Below are 17,567 nucleotides of genomic sequence, written 5' to 3' on the forward strand. Positions count from 1 at the left end.
AACCTCTGGAATTAAATAATGTTACAGAAATAATGCCTCATCTGTATAAGAACAATGACCAGTGAGGTACCAGTGAGGTACCAGTGAGGTACCAGTGAGGTATTGTGCAATGGTTTCTGCTTCTGCTTCTTCCAGTCACAGTATGATTGGGAATATTTTCCCTGTTCCATGGTTACTGAAGTCTGAGAAATGCCACAGTGCTGGATTTCATTAGCTTCAAGAGTGACAACAGCTTCAGTCTTGGTGCACTGCTGAAGTTTTCAGCTGTGTTAAAGTCTAGAAATGCTGCTTATGTTTTTCTGTGTCCATGTAAGCAACAAGATCTCCGGCACCTTTGTTAGACACACAAACGTTACGTTATGTGCCAGCTCTGCACACAGAGCACTGCGCCTCCCATTTATTCCGACCGGGATGGTACGAGGGAAATTTCTTTTGCAGTTTTTCTAAAAAGATGCGCTTTGGCATCTTTTTAGCGCACCGCTCCACGCTCTGTCCCGTCTGTCAGCGCGGAACAACCACTTACAACACAGCAGTTCAGGGATGACGCTGCACATATGGGTCCTCTGTAGGCCTATCCGGTCGTTCAGTGATGACGCGACGAATCCTACTTCCGGGTCTAAAGTAGTCTGCGTTTAATATGGCTTTTGTGTTGTTAACATGTTTAATGTTATGTATTTTCTTCTATTTGATCTCAAAAAGCTCCTAAAACAGTCAGTGATCACTGTTGACCTCCCTCTGCTTTTATTAATGTTGAGAGTCATCTGGGGGGTGGGTTTAGGTGGTAAATTCTTCCCAAGCCTTTTTTTTTATCTTGTTGCTTTACCCAGTCTACCAAGAAAACTGAAAAAGTGACTGACATGTATGTGGCACTTTTTCAGTGACTGCTCCCTTCGAACCCTTTGAACTATAAACTACACTTGATGTGGATTTTAGACACTTTGTCTACCTCGTGTCCATGGCCATTTTAGAATCACTAATTAACCTGCCTATTTAATATGGCGTCTTCAACACTATAGATAAAAAAAGTCATGTACAGCTTGCACGTACTCTACCTTTTATTTTTTGAAGTAAAATTGTGGGGGAAGCACACTTACATTCTCACCTCTGCACCTCAGTCTCAAGCCAACAAGATGAGGCCTTTGAACAGAGCACCTACGGCTTTAGTAGGAAAGAGACCCACAAGTACAAACCCGTCAACACACACAACTGAAAGGTACAGTCAGGGATGTGTGAATCAACTAAATGCAACGAAGTAACAGTAGAAAATAGAAATATATGTGACTGCAATGAAATCAAAACATGACTAAGCAGAACATCTCTTTAAAGGCTGCTGACCCTTATACCTAGACCTTAAAGCAAAGCACCTCAAACTACACATCTTAACAAATCCCCAGAGAACCCAAAGGTCATACTTCAATCAGAAAGTCAGGGGGGAGGCAATCTGCTGCAGAGGTCAGACCCACAAAATGAAAGTCTTTTGAAGTCGGGTGTGGGTTGTGTGTGGTCTTCATGCTTGCTGAGGCTGAGGTCAAACACTCATATCCCCAGACACGGCCAGAGGCCGATTTAGCTTCAGTGGTTACATAACTTACTACAGAGCACTGAGGGATTTGTGCATTCGTAGCGTATTAAGCCCACATTATTATGGAAACTTATATCATGTATGATTAAACACAAGTAAAGTACACTCATGTAAATAAGCTTTTTGTGTTTATTCTTTGACATTATCTTTTGGCCAGAGACGCACTGTGAGAGGAGAGTAACAAGTCACATCGACCTGAGGCCACGCCTCCAACAGTACAACAAGTGGTCCCAGATCCGTTCACACAAACACATGTCTCTAGGTGCTTTATATCGTAACCCTACAAAATCATACAGCCCCCCATTGAGCAAGCACTTGGCAACAATGTGATGGTAAAACACTGTTGCAGGACAAAACTTCAGAATAACCAGGTTCAGGGACGCCAGAGCTGGGAGCAGAGAGACAGGACAAAGGCAAGCTACAGGACAGAGAGCCCGAGTTTAATTACTAAGGATTAGTGAGCACAGAGTTAAAAGAGACGAGTGAAGAAGAACATTCAATGCATCACAGGAAGCCCCCAGCAGCTTTTTATTAAAAGTACCAGATGCTAGTGACTGGGCTAAGAGCTACACTAGCTAATCCTTTGAAAATGTTTTGTGGCTGACTCAACAGGAAGTGACCAATCACACGTAGGTTACAGTATGAAATAAGCTGCTATATAAAAGTTTGTACTTCATCTGTATGGGGTTGATTAAGTAGAGAGAGAGCTAAACAAACACCGCTATAAGTAGCAGCAGGAACAGGAAGTGATGCTATACCGCAGTGAGAGCCAACACAAGGGACCTGCAATTGCAAATTAAAATAGATTTAATATTGATGATGTTCACATTTATGCATCAAAAAGCACTCCAGTAAATACTTCTCAAGCAAGTGCTCAAAACTGCAATATCAGGAAAGTCAAATGTAGTGGCAACAGGCATCTGTAACCGAACGTGGAGGAGGTGCGTCGACAGGAGGAAACAGCCAGACATGCCAGAGCCGTAGCGCTGGCCAAGCAGGGTTGCTGGGTGAATTGGGAGAGTGTGGAAAAGAGGCAACTCTCATGGAGTGAAAACTGGGGCATGGAGTCTAACAGACTAAGTTTCATCATCCGAGCAACGTACGATGTGCTACCTTCCCCAATAAATCTGGATTGAAACCAGGATCCTTTTTTATGTAGCTGACAGCTGGTAACTGTGCAGGGGCGGGTCTAGCAAAGTGTTGCCAGGGGGCCAGGTAGGGCATTAACAGGGAGAGGGGGGCACAAAGAAATACTTTTCTTTCTTATTCTCATTTAAAATATCTAGCTTTTATTAAATAATTATCTGAATCTTGCAAAAAAAGTTTTTATCTGACGTAAAATGTATAGAAATCATCAATATACCAACAAGACTGTACATCACTGTCACCACAGCGTCTGTTTTCATTCAAAGGCTTTATGGCTTTAATACCTGGTGGGCCGGTCTGTAGTGAAAATCCCAGTCCAGCCCTGCAGGTTATACTGGCAGTGTCACCGTGCCAGCTGACTGTATTTCATCATCAGCCAGTGTCGTTCTTTATCAATATTACCAAAGTTTACCATAAGGCAGCATAGAAAGTATTTACTTGCTTTCAGGTTTTATTCAAATGTTAGTCTTTTCAGTTGTTTCTCCACTTTTTTCCTGTTTCAAAATCAAACACCAGTTTGTGAGAAGATTATCTTCTTTTTTTAACAGGCAGATAAAGTTTTACATTGGCTAATTTGTCAATTGTTTGTTAAAAATGTACGTATTTTAATATTCAAAAATGTTTTTGCCCAAAACATATGTGCACTATATGCCAGTAAAAACACTATGCAAATATTGCTGTCCTTGAATGCTGAGTAAACACTGACTGATTGTATCTCTTGTACTTCATCAACGCAGTATGTAAAAACTTTGCACTGTAGTGGTTAAAATCTCATTCTAATAACAGTTAAAAGCACATTCGGTTATTAGGTTTATAGGGTTATTGAATTATGGTGAACTCATCTGCCACCCTTCTTCAAATCTGTGCCCCTACCTGCCCCCCCCAACAAAGATTTTCTAGACACGCCACTGCCTATCGTGTCCCTTTTGTAGAAAACTAAACAGAAGAAAGAAGAGAAATAACAATTTAACACAAACCAGTGACTCCAGGGCCGGATCAACCCTAGCAGGGCCTCCTTGGATGAGGGTGTCTAGTGATAATGGCCGAAACACCCGATGAATCCAAGGTCCACTACTGACGATGTGTCCCAAATTTAAAATGATAATCTAGATCAGACCTGTAATCCCCAAACCTAACCAAGGAAAATGGCAGATTAGTGTCGATAAAAGACCCAAAGTTGAGGCACAACGATGCGTGCTGCTGGTAAAGTGTCTGGGCTTTCCTCATAACAGCCATCCCTCAAGAGTCTCTCCATTTACAGCAATGCATTATCAGGGACTGTAACATCTGGTCCTCTTACTGAATCAGATTTCTAAGTCATACTGCTGAAATCTGCTGAACAGCAGCAAAGACAGTCGCTGGCATCAAGCTCATCTTTGTGCCAAGTAAACTGAGAAAAGTCTCTTTTAGCTGCAGAACAACTTACTGACACTGGACAGCTGTCAGAAAAACAAGCTAGCTCGAGAGATTTTAAGCCAGACGTTCTTCAGTGTGTCATTTTTGAAACGTTTCTCTGGGACACAACAGTGTTATCTAGCTGCAGTCATGCTGTCTTTGACATGTCCAATGAATCTTTGTCCTGACAAGGCCAAGTGTTGTCGGGGCAATGAATCTATCTTTGTTTAAAAATGTGACAGTGTTGCCAGAACTGACAGGATGAAACAGATCAACCAGCACCTGGGATGCCAAAGATGTATCCCAGTCCTCAGAAATAATTCATGTCAATTTTAAGCCTCACGTCTGTGAGAACAAATATAAAATCCACTTAGTCCTTTCAAATACAGTTACCTCACAGCCTTATGAGGGGTCAGTCCAAACCAGAAACAAATTTCATTTTCAAGTCAAAAATCTTTTAGACTCACAATAAAAATATAAGAAAATGTAATAATATTCCAACTTTAGATGTTTACACCGTTGATATGTTTAGGATAAATTTGCCATCTCCCAACATTTTTTTATTTTCTTATGTTTTCATTTCTGGGGGTTTTTCCTTTCTTACTTTTTCAAATTTCACTTTACGCAGGAAACCTACATGAATACAGATATTACAATATGAACAAGCAAGTTTATCAGTGAAGAATGATCATATATCACAGTACTGATATGATTCTAACCAGCACCTTCAACGGCCTTCTTACCCCTTTAAGACCTACCATAGAACCAAGTCTGCCAGAGCTTACTTTATTTTTTTACCTGCTGTGGAGCCATTTTTGGGAGCATTTCAAGTTGCTATACATCAACACAACCATTATAGCCTAAATTTTAATAATATGTATGTATTAAGTGCATAGTAATTACATAAATTGCAAAAAGGTGCAATAAACTACAAAAAAATTGAAAATCGTTTTTGTTTTTTTAACATATATTTCTAGTTAGAGGAATTTAAGAGACTTATCCCTCAAAACTGTAAATACAAAAAAGTTGCACAAAATAGTTTCCCACCACAGGAAATTTATTTTAAGTGTCTTCATAGTTTAATTTAATTTATTTATTTTATTAATGCAAATTTGCAAAAAAGCACCACATGCATCAAAATAAACTATTTCCAGCAGTGCAATATGAGTCCTAAGCATCCCAGAAACGACACAAAGTCATAAAGTCAAACATAACTTTTAAAAACACCAGTATAAGCTCATGAGGCCCTGATGGTAAAATACTACATTTCCGCAAAATGACGCCACTTCCGGTTTCAGGCAGGTGATGGCGGACATGCGATAGTTCGCGCTGATGGACGTAGGAAGTGTTATGAACAGCTGATCGGATCGGCAAAGCGTGTTTCTGGAATATCATGTTTTTGTTCCTGCAAGCGCTTTTTATGCAGTTTTTGCAAAGCTTTATGTGGAAGGAAACTGTGACCGAGGACAAGCTGATGGCATAAGATGTAAGTACAACTCCTCCGGTTTCATATGCAAAACAAATTATTGCGCTAGCTTACGCGGTTGCAGAGCTACCGGGATTTAAAAATAGTTACACAAAACGGAGCGTGTCCGCTCCGACCGGCTTTAAAGGGTTAAGTAAACAAAGAAAGACCGTTATCTTCTTAGAAATGAAAAGTTGAATGAGAGTAATATAAATACTCTCATTAAATATATACAGTGTAATGTATAATATTGCATTGTTCTGATGTGGTTTCCCCATTGGCTATGTCAGCTTCCACACAGTTCAATCCAATGAATTCTAGACTTCAGTCAGTATTAAGCCTAAACTCGTAATGTGGATCAACATGAAACACTCGCCTAACCCTGATGCAGATTCACACAAAATGTATAAAACTGCATTTTTTGTTACAAAGTTCTGTGTTTGTGCTTGAAAGTACCGTGACCACAGCTAATCGAGGTCTCACGGCACACCGGGTTTAATTTACTGCTGCTAAGGGTGATGGAGGAGAACAACGGGGAACAACAGGGGAGCATCTTTCATTAAAGAGTTCATCCAGTTGGTGAGCGTTAGATTCAATATCAGAGAAACAACAATCTATCATCTTATATCCACCATCAGCAGCAGCAGCAAACAACTCTAACCAGGCGAATCCTGTAAAGGTGCACAACGCTGGAGAGTTGTTTGTAGGACATTGGTAAATGTCGTTGGTAGATAACGTAGTGCCTCCTGCATCTTCATCTCTGTGGATACACGAGACAACTGATTCTGAAGTGTGTCTGAAGCCGAGGAGACCACAGCACCATGGAAACAAGCCAGAGGGAAGAATAAGGAGCGCTGGGAAAGGGGTGGGTTCGGGGGTCAAATGCAATGTGGCTTTTTATGGTTGAAATAAAAGCACAACATATACACTCAACAAAAATATAAACGCAACACCTTTGTTACTGCTCCCATTCCCCATGGGATGGACGTAGAGACCTAAAATTCATTCCAGATACACAATATAACCATCCCTCCCAAACAGTGGTCACAAATCAGTCCAAATGTGTGGTAGTGGGCACATCTGCCATATTGAGATAATCCATCCCACCTCACAGGTGTGCCACATCAGGATGCTGATCTGACATCATGAGTAGTGCACAGGTGTACCTCAGACTGCCCACAACAAAAGGCCACCCTGGAATGTGCAGTTTTGTCTCACAGCAAAATGCCACAGATGCCACAAGCAATGAGGGAGCGTGCAATTGGCATGCTGACAGCAGGAATGTCAACCAGATCTGTCGCCCGTGCATTGAATGTTCATTTCTCAACCATAAGCCGTCTCCACAGGCGTTTCAGAGAATATGGCAGCACATCCAACCGGCCTCACAACCGCAGACCTCGTGTAACCACACCAGCCCAGGACCTCCACATCCAGCAGGTTCACCTCCAAGATCGTCTGAGACCAGCCACCCAGACAGCTGCTGGAACAATTGGTTTGCACAACCAAACAATTTCTGCACAAACTGTCAGAAACCGTCTCAGGGACGCTCAACTGCATGCCCGTCGTCCTCATCGGGGTCTTGACCTGACTCCAGCTCGTCGCCGTAACAGACTTGTGTGGGCAAATGCTCACATTCGATGGCGTCTGGCACGTTGGAGAGGTGTGCGCTTCACGGATGAATCATGGTTCACATTGTTCAGGGCAGATGGCAGCTGAGAATGTCCCAGTTCTTGCATGGCCAGCATACTCACCGGACATGTCACCCATTGAGCATGTTCGGGATGTGCTTGACCGGCGTATACGACAGCGTGTACCAGTTCCCACGAATATCCAACAACCTCGCACAGCCATTGAAGTGGAGTGGACCAACATTCCACAGGCCACAATTGACAATCTGATAGACTCCATGCGACGATGTGTTGCACTGCATGAGGCAAATGGTGGTCACACCAGATACTGACCGGTTCTGGGTCCCCAGACCCCCAATAGCGCAAAAAACTGCACATTCCAGGGTGGCCTTTTGTTGTGGGCAGTCTGAGGTACACCTGTGCACTACTCATGATGTCAGATCAGCATCCTGATGTGGCACACCTGTGAGGTGGGATGGATTATCTCAATATAGCAGATGTGCCCACTACCACACATTTGGACTGATTTGTGACCACTGTTTGGGAGGGATGGTTATATTGTGTATCTGGAATGAATTTTAGGTCTCTACGTCCATCCCATGGGGAATGGGAGCAGTAACAAAAGTGTTGCGTTTATATTTTTGTTCAGTGTATGTTCCATGGACCATGAAACAACACAAACCAGGCTGTTTAATTCTGGCATTCTTCAGTATCACTGCCCCCAGTACCCAACGTCTTCTATCCTCTGACCCAGAGACGCCCATTGATCCAGGTGCTCCCTCAAAGTGCGTCATTAACGGATCAATCCTCTCATCGATAGGCTCTGTAATCCTTGGGATTGGTAGCTGGAGCTGTTACATGAGCATCCGTACTCAGCTAAGAGCTTCTGTTGCTGCACCAAGCGTTGGTCAGGTGCCATTAAAAACATGGACACCGAGACGAAGTCAACAAATGGCCTCAGAAATGTGTTGTGACGTGAGCTTCACACACACTACAGCTGATGTGCTAATGCAGCAACCAATGACGCGGCTCGCCATGAAAGACATACCTGCTTCCACGTTTCTGACCTTTGTAGGGTCGAGTTTTGTCAGAAAAAGCCATTTAAAAGCTTGTGTCTTCAAGACATGCCTGTATGTAATACAGACCTGCTGAGTTGTATCACCTGACTTCATTCATAAATAAAGATTTGTTGCTTTCATTATAATGTGTTTGTCTCAGCACAGAACTCCAGACTAACCTTAATAAGACTTCCTGTTTACATGCAGGAATGTCTGTCAAACGATCAGATAATTATTGGACAACAAGAATTATCTTAAATCAAATGAAGGCTACAAATCAACTTCTAATCAGCTGAAACAGCTCAGGGTTTTAGTTCTGCTTTATTACATTAACCCTGTGGTCTGTTAATTAAGACAGATTAGTCTCATTTAAAACTGACTGATGGTGTTTTGTAGACATCTGGTCTAACGGGCACACTAACAGTTTAGAGGAAGACATGTTGAAGTTAAATCCGTACAAAGAGTCTCAATACACTTTGAATTCTACACTCATTGTTCAATAAAGGCTTTTAGCTCATGTCACTGTTAATGAAATGATCAGCTTGCAGACCAGCGCTGGCAGGAAGAGACGATGCTGCCCGGCCTGAGATGTCGTTTCAGATGTTTTCTTTTGGGCAGCGAGGCTCTCGGTTGCCATGGTGATGCCTGGGTGTCAACCTCAAAGACCATCTGTGTTGTTGTTGTCTGCCATCCAAAAGAAGAGGCGGCACGGACGGATCAAACCCATAATCGCACACACTCATTGGAGCATGATTTAAGTTCTCGATATTATTTGCCTGAGAGTGAAAAGTGTGCATGAAGTCCACTGAGACCATCTGCGGCTTCTTCCTCATCCAAAGGAAACAGATGATTAAACAAAGCATCAGCCGGGAGTTAAAATAACTGCCTTAGCACACAGTACGTGCAGCTCACCAACCTTTCTTTGTGACAGACGCTGACAGCATGCTTCGTTGACTGAAACAGCTGATCCTGTGGAGTCTGTCGGGCATTTTTGCACAAACACACGAGCTTAATCTCAATCCTGGCTGTAGCCTAAAACTAATCCTAATTCTCCCCTCAACCCTTGGCTCAGCAATTATGCAAGGCTCAGAATCTAAATGAAGAGTAGAAAAGTTTCTAACATCCCACTGAGACAGTGGGGGGGTCCCCGGATCAGCTGGGCGCAGTGGGCTCTTCCTCTGCATCCTCCGAGTTATTTCCAGACAAATCAGAGCAGACAGGAGAGAATTAACTCAGTGTGTCGAGCTGGTCCACAGCAGCGCCTGTTAGAGTGGAACTTCCCCAGCAGTGACCGCGACCACTCAGAATTATTACTCCAATATCACCACTAACCACACCCACCACAGCCCAGCGTCCTGTTAGTCTGAAAGTGTTGGATGTAAAAGTCAGTCTGAAAGAATATCATCGGTTACATGGACGTCACCTGAACACTGAACAATAGTCCAACGTGTGACTGTGTTTGTGCTGTAAAGACTAACAGGGAGGAGTCTGGGCGCCTGACCTTCATGCTGACACTCAGGTACTGACTGTGCTCATCATGGACTAAAACATCACACACAAGTCAGGAGCCCAAACGTTTAGAGATAACTTAAACTGAACAGTTAACTCGACTATGAAACAATAAGAATAATCGGTGATTAATGGGGGACAGGATGTTGGCAACATCACAACACTGTGAATGTGTGGTGATGTAATCAGACGCCACCTTTGTCCAACCAGAGAAGAGTAAAAATGTTACATAGTCCAAAGCCTTGGTTCAGCAGCTGCTTTGAACTCTGACTGTAACAAACACTTGACTGTTTTCATTAATGAATGAAACTAATTATTGGCCCTGTGTTTGCTGTTTACACTGCAAACTTTCTCAAACACAAAGAAATAAATAATACTATTAAAAAAACATAAGAAAGTTTATTCATGAGTGTGGAAACACAAAACAAGTCTTTGCTTAAATAAAGTTTAGCTCATCGAGTTCAGGAAAACAACATCCTAATGCAGACTCTTTCCTCACAGTCTGGAAACGACGTACGAAACAGATCTTTATGTGTTTAGATGCTTTAGCCTGACGAGGTCAGGGCACCAAACCACCGAACACTGTGACTTACAGTGGAAGGAGCATTTGTGCGCTCCACCCTGGTGGGTAGATCGTCTAGAAGAAGCCCAGGAAGTTGGCTTTAACTGATCAGCGATGAGTCACGGATGCCATTTATAGCCCTGCATCTGAGAGCCAGACCAATCTGAAGCGACTCCAAGAGAAAACATTAATTTAATTAATACGATTTATTGACTTGTTAATTATTAACTGTCGTTAACTCTTTAATCAGTGATCATCATCGCGCACGGTGACTCAGAGGGTTACACGTCGCCGCGTTTTGACATCATGTTATAGACACGAATGAAAAAACAACACGATGTCACCTTCTTCTCACAGCTGTTTTTTAAAGATCTTTGTGTTTTCATTGTGTTTGAATTACACATGTCAGCATTAGTCACAGTGTTTTTGTGTCGCTGTCAAATAAATATTGGGTTTCAGTTACAAACACATTGTTTACAAGATTTCCTTCAACAGTCACGTGCACGGTTACAGCAGCTCTGTGTTTCACACTGACATGTTTAGGCTTTCATAAAAGAACAAACTGTGACAACCAGCAGCTTCTACAGTCAGCTGGAAAAATGATGGAGTGCAGCAGCAAAACACAGCGCTTCAGTTACCCTGCACAGCACAAATCTCAGCTCCCATAGGTCTCCATAAGGGTGTGTCTGTGTGTGTGTGTGTGTGTGTGTGTGTGTGTGTGTGTGTGTGTGTGTGTTGCAGTGGGCCCGTGCTAGCATGGGGGAGGGAGCATATCAATAATTCATCCATTGATTCTAAATGACCCCCCACTGCCAAGTGCTGGCCTCTGCTTCCAGCATCACATTTACACTGGCAGGTTCAGCACTGCTGCCTCGTTCAGACTGAATCCAGCAGCACAAAGACACAAAGACACAAAGACACAAAGACACAAGTTGGAATGAATAAAATCAGCATCTATTCCTTTATCACTGGTTTGTTACAGAGGAGAACAACGTCGGAGCTCCAGTAACGCGTAATCCGATTACTTTTTTCAAATAACGAGTAAAGTAAGGGATTACTATTGCAAAAACGGTAATTAGATTACCGTTACTTTCCCGTAGGAACGCTGCGTTACTGCGTTACTAAAACCGTGATTTTTTTGCGAGAATGTCTCACGACAGTGACGTAAGCGAGTGCGCCGTTAGTGACAACAGCTGTGTGCAGATCAACAATGGATCACATATCGAGTGCAGAGAGAGTATGAGCGTGCAGCGTTTAAAGCGTGGAAGTACTGACCTTACTTTGAGTTTGATTCCATACAAAGTGACAAAAACATTAGTGTCCGCTGTGCGTGGGAAGAAAACTTCTTTTTACAGCGAAAAACCCCCTAAACTTCCAACAAGCACCGAGTAGCTACGACGTAATGGGAAACTCACAGAGAAACTCGCGGATTCTTCCACTGACCGCGGCACACCTGCACCAGGGTAAACCTCCGCCTGCCCCACTCCTGCTTTACAGGTGAAAATAGAGCAACAGGACCGCTGAGTCTGTGACTTTATTTATTTTCTGCTGTGTTTTACTTGCATCTATTTGAAAGACTGAGTGTAAACACAAAAAATATTTTATTTTATGTGCTGGAATGTGCAGAAAATAGGTTTAAATGTTAAACAAACTTCTTCCAGTCAGAGAATGTTGCAGATAATTAAATGTTTGCTTGATGCATAAAGTTAAAAGATTAAATCTAATAAAACAAGTTTTAAAAAGAGACTTTTCCATTTGATTACATTTTGTATGATGGATTATGCAGAAAAAGTAGAATTGGGCTGAAAGATCTATCGCTTTATCACCTCTTCAGGTTGGAAATCGTGTTTTTAAAAAGTAACTAAGTAATTAATTACTTTTGAAAATAAGTAATCAGTAAAGTAACGGGATTACTTTTTGGGGGAAGTAATCAGTAATTAGTTACTGTCCAGTGTTGGGCAAGTTACTTGAAAAAAGTAATCAGTAACTAATTACTGATTACTTTTTTCAAGTAACTTGCCCAACACTGGACAGAGTGTTGGCTTCATCACCGACACACGTCACCACATCAGGAAACAGCTGGTTCAGTGAGTATTTAAGGTTCACTGCAAACAAACTGGAGAAAAACGAATCCCATGAAACATTTGTTACTGGTTTCTGACCTCGTCGTAGAGACTCACATACCTGTGTTCTGCTATCAGTGTGATCACATGTGCTGGTACAGTTTGCCAGGTTGACCCATGTAACCTCCACTATCCTGTAGACGTGGAATATGTTTCACATATGGATCGCTTCATTACTCGACTATGACTGTGTGCTTCACAGGTGCTTACTGAAGTGCTGCTTTACACAAAACCAGACAGTAAAAATAAGAACTGCAGGTCCAGACCACAGGTTTATGTGTTGATAATGATGATGTGCAGTCACTCATTGTCACAGGATACTTCCTGCAATGATGCTACAGGTCACGCAGTTCTGCAGAAGTGGAGGAAACAGATGCTTTTCCTAACAGAGACACTTTAATGACTTAAAGAATCTAACTGACACACAAACCTCAGTTTGTCTGACATTCATGAGAGTAAACTGCTCCTGAATGTTCTGTTAGTTCACTGGATGTTCACCTGACTTCAAATGTAAAGATCCCTGAGACAAACTCTCACGAGTTCAGCGGCGACGCGATCGCACAACCAGCCGCGACGTTAAAGCCCGACGCGCTCACTACCTTTGGTTACAGCGCTCCACTCTCAGCTCACACGACATACACAAAAATAATGACGCTGGATGCTTCTGTGTCCTCAGAAACACCAGATCGCTGTTCACGAGAAAAGGATGGAAACGGAGTGAGACATCACTCCCGGCGGACACACAAACACTGTGCTAAGGTTTGTTTCAAAACGGAGCTCCTGGGTTGTGTAGCTGCTGAGCGAGCAGGTGGCACACAAAGACGCGCTGTCAGGAATCATTACATCGAGACTGACAGGACGTCACTGGTACATAAACACTGATCTGTGGTTTACTGACAATGTTCTCAACAACAGACGCACAACCCTGGTTTGGTCTGGTTATTTGTGTTGTACGGCTTCGTTGGTCTGACGAGCTTTTAGGGATGTCAGCAGAAGGATTTCACGTGCTGAGGTCATATTTATGAATCAACCTGAACAGCTAATACTTTACCTCTTTATTTTATAACACATATGAACACGTTATAGTAGATTTGTGCAATGTGTGTTTCACGTCTTTATGGGCGTATAGATCTGTAAACAGGCTGATGGGTGTGTGTCTGTTTATTGTAGCGGTGCAGAAATGTTAAAAATGATGACAATAACAACACTTCTCACATCAGGCTACAACACAAACCTCCTGATAGCTGCAAACAGCAAAACCCCCAACGACAGGCGCACAAAGAGCGAGCAGGGACCCACCCTGACAGCATGTGAGCCTCCTACTACGACTCACTGTGGAGCAACACAACACCAGGAGACGGAGGATATGAGAGAGGATACAACTGCTGTGGGGGAGCAGCCACACACTCCACAGGAGACGATGGGGTGAGAGATGGTTCGGTGCTCCTAACATCATGTGGACGCTCGTCTGCACATAAACAAACCTCACCTAACCCCACCTCCTTTCTCTTTTTGCAGGGTGGGGTGCTCCATCCTTACACACTTTGCACCACGTGGCGCTCCATCTATTCGTTTACCTTCTTGGGTCTCTTCCTCCTCTGTCCCAGCCCGTTGAGGCGATCGCTGGGGTCCAGCCTGTAGTGGGAGTGGCTGTCCTCGCTCATCCTGTCCCCGTCCACTCCGGGTTATTCCTTTCTTCTTTCTGTCCTCTGAATCGAGCTGACCTCTCTCCTCTCTGGTCCTCGCTCTCTGAGCCGGCGGAGCATGAGAGAGAGGAGTGGTTGGGGAGAGGGAGGGGAGACGAGCGAGGGAGGGAGGGAGGGAGCACAATGGTGTTGCCATGGCAGCAGCTGCCACCAGTGTTTATCTGGAAACGTCGCTGGCAAACCAGAATAGTTGCCACACGTTGCCACACTCGCACACTCGGCAGCCACACGTTTGTGTGCGACCTGCCCGTGGCTTCCTCGTTACAGACACACCGAGAGGAAACGCTCAGACACAAGGCCGAACATGAACGAACACTCGTGTGTGGGAGGAACAGGGCACAGACTCCACGCCGTCGTTAAAGATGGCGTGTGTGCTAAACGGAGCTGTGCGCTGATCGATCAGTCAAGTGAAAAAAACAAAGGAAGCTGTCTGGATGGAGTTTGCTGCTCCCACTAATCAAAGAGATGCATCACAGCTGGAGCTGATTGATGCACGAGCCACCGTTTGCACAATCCCACCGACTCCATGCTTGTGTTTCCTTTCTGCACCATGTTGTTAACACTGACCCCACACTGTGTTCATGAGCTAAAGAAATCACGATGATTGATTGATTTCACTGACTCGTCTGCACAAAGCATTTTGTAGGTTACAGCAAGAAACGACTGTAATCTCCACATTTACACTCACAGTTTCTGTTTTACTCTCAAACTGATCAATAACAGCTTTCCTGTGTAACAAACACACAAAATAAAACAACTGTACCACCAATCAAACACAAGGAAAATAAATGATATTGTGAGTTCAGCAGTGGGTCTGTGACCGGTGTGAAAGAGGACGATAGATGAGTGGGTGTTTGTAGAAACAACCTTTGTGATTTAAATGTGAGACAGCAAAGCATCAGACAGAAGCCTGAGCTGAATATTTCCTGTGATATGAAGTCACCGTGTTTGGGTCGGTCAGTGGACTACTACTCAGTGAGTGTCCCACACACACACACAGACCCACACAGACCCACACACACACACAGACCCACACAGACCCACACACACACACAGACCCACACAGACCCACACAGATCTTAATGATGGCCTCAGGCTTTGAGCTCCCACTAACAGCAGGTCCCAGCAGCATCCCATCAATAGTGATGAAAAATGCAGCTACAGCTGCTTTTCCACTACTGGAAGTTAATCAGGTCAAAGCTGGAGCTTCACCCTGTTCAGACTGAACCATGTGAGCCGGCCTCACTCCACAGAGGACGCCTCCAGGACAAACGTGGGCTCCATCGAGGCCCACAGCTGCTGTGACATCGTGGACGTGTTCTTCAGCTTGTTTTTCAAACAATCTCAGCAAACGTGCCAAAATCATCTTCAGGGAGACTCTGTGGCACACAATCCAAAAACAAAGAAGGCTAAAGGACATGCTCTGTCCTCTGTGTGACCCACAGTCGTGGCTCAAATGTGGGACTGTGGCCTGGTGTGACCTGAACACTGTGGGAACCTGAGGGGCAAATCTGAGGATTTCATTTGGCTTTTTCATTAGAGATAAGATGGATTATGTGAATGAAAAGGCAACACACACACACACGTAGGGTAGCTGTAGCCCGACTGGCTCATCTGCTAATCAGAGGGTTGCTGGTTCGATACCTGGGATCCAAAGTGCAAACTCTTGGGGAACGAGTCTACTTTGTGTGCATCTGAGGTTGAAGCGGAGCTGGTTTCAATAAACTGCTAGTTTCCCTTTCATACTCCTGAAGGACGTTCCTCACAAAGAGCGAGGCAGCAAGTCTGTGCAGGTCCTCAGAGTTTCATCTCTCACCCAGTTCCAAGCCCAGTTTGTGTCCCAGATACATGCCGCCGATGGCCAGGAAGTGACATCACTGGATCAGTTATGAGAGCGAACCCTTCAAGACTCAAACCTGCCTGGCAACGAGGGAAACGGCTACACAGGAAGTCCAGTGACGGGGTGCAGATGTTCCATCACCGGGATGTCATCGCTTGTTGTGTTTGCGTCACGGGACTTCCAGGTTGTGTTGCTGTAACAGCCCCACCCACACCGAGGTGGTGCTCAACTGTAACTGAGAGACAGAGTCGAGTAGAGTCGAGTAGAGTCAAGTAGAGCTGAGGCAGTTATGCTCTACTGGAAAAGAGGCGACTGTGGCTCAGGACGTCAGTCGGTAGTTCGATCCCCGGCTGCTCCAGTCTGCGTGCCAAAGTCACCTTGGGCGGGATACTGGCCCCTGTTGCTGCCAGTGCTTTTATTAGATGCTCTGGAACTGGTTTAGTTCTTAGGGAGGGTAGAAGAGTGCTGTATAAGAACCAGTGCATTTACCATTTACCATTACTCTGGTTGCCAGTTTGCTACGGTCACCGGCGGTTTGTACAGAGGACACAGACCTGTATGTGAACAGACAGGGAGAGTGTTTAACTCCAGAGGAAAAGTTGGTTTAAGGTGCTGCATGTTCCACATGTGCACTGCACATCTGCAGCTAGTAGCTGAGGAGTGGTTTCCACGCACGCGACGTCCATACCCCCTCTGTCCTCCACAGGGGCTGACATCCAGCTCTTTGGGCCCTCACAACCCCAACATCGCTCTCACACACAGCACCTGCTCCGGTCAGCTGATTAGACAGCTCATTGTGTGTGTGCGAGGTGAATTAAGGTTATTATAAAGGACATTCAGATATCATCTCTCATCTGGGAGAGCAGCCAGCAGCTGCAGGAGGTGAGCATCCAACGACATGATGAACCCAAAGACTCCAGCTCAGCCAAACTACAGTTACAGATTACAGTTACACTCCTAACTGTTCCTGCAGTATTTAAGAAAGACGTCAGTGATTCAGACCAAAACTGCTCTGCTAACTTCACATTTACTAAACATTAATGTTCCCAACACAGATTTACATGAGAATGACAGGACATCATAGCCCCCCCTGCCCCCCCTGATATTACATCACTTCAATCCCAAACAGAAGGAAAGGAAAGATCAAATCTGTCTTGAACCTCTGCTTCAAAGTTACAGGAACACTGGAGTCACTCTCACTGTCAGAGACCTCAGTGTGTTGGAAGCTGCTAGAAGAAGCAGATGGGGGAGAGGAAGAGGAGGGCCACGGTGCTGATCTGAGGAAGTCTTCTGATCAAACCACAGCAGACCAACAAGCCCGACGTCGTTCTGATCCAACATGAAGGCTTCCATCTGTCTATTCTGTCACATCGCACACGTCTCAAGTCATCCTGTTCAACCCATCACAACATAATAGTAACAATAAAACAAAGGCAGTGGAGCGTTCACCACGAGCTTCTACAAAAGTGCACGTTCATTTTAATAAAACTGTTTTTACAGCAGTGTGCGAACATTAATATGTTGTAACCAAACGTTTGTTACACCAGCTGCAC

General features: G+C 44.2%; 1 protein-coding gene across 3 annotated transcripts in view; it reads right to left on the bottom strand.

Annotated features, from left to right (window-relative positions):
- ank2b (ankyrin 2b, neuronal) overlaps positions 1 to 17,567 on the bottom strand; it is a 151,571-nt gene that overhangs the window by 98,245 nt on the left and 35,759 nt on the right. Inside the window, exon 1 of one of the 3 annotated variants that reach the window (XM_085251487.1) lies at positions 14,046 to 14,657. The exons of 1 other annotated variant lie outside the window; for it this stretch is intronic. In XM_085251487.1, the coding sequence (XP_085107613.1) occupies positions 14,046 to 14,132 (87 nt within the window). In that variant the 5' untranslated portion in view covers positions 14,133 to 14,657. Of the gene's footprint in view, positions 1 to 14,045; positions 14,658 to 17,567 lie in introns of those variants that run through there. One more of the 3 variants, XM_085251593.1, reaches the window with a different exon arrangement.

The sequence above is a fragment of the Mchenga conophoros genome, linkage group LG3 (genome assembly GCF_057382185.1).
Source record: "Mchenga conophoros isolate Kocher_MC1m ecotype Shallow Benthic linkage group LG3, M_conophoros_male_GT1.1, whole genome shotgun sequence".
Taxonomy (NCBI): Eukaryota; Metazoa; Chordata; class Actinopteri; order Cichliformes; family Cichlidae; genus Mchenga; species Mchenga conophoros.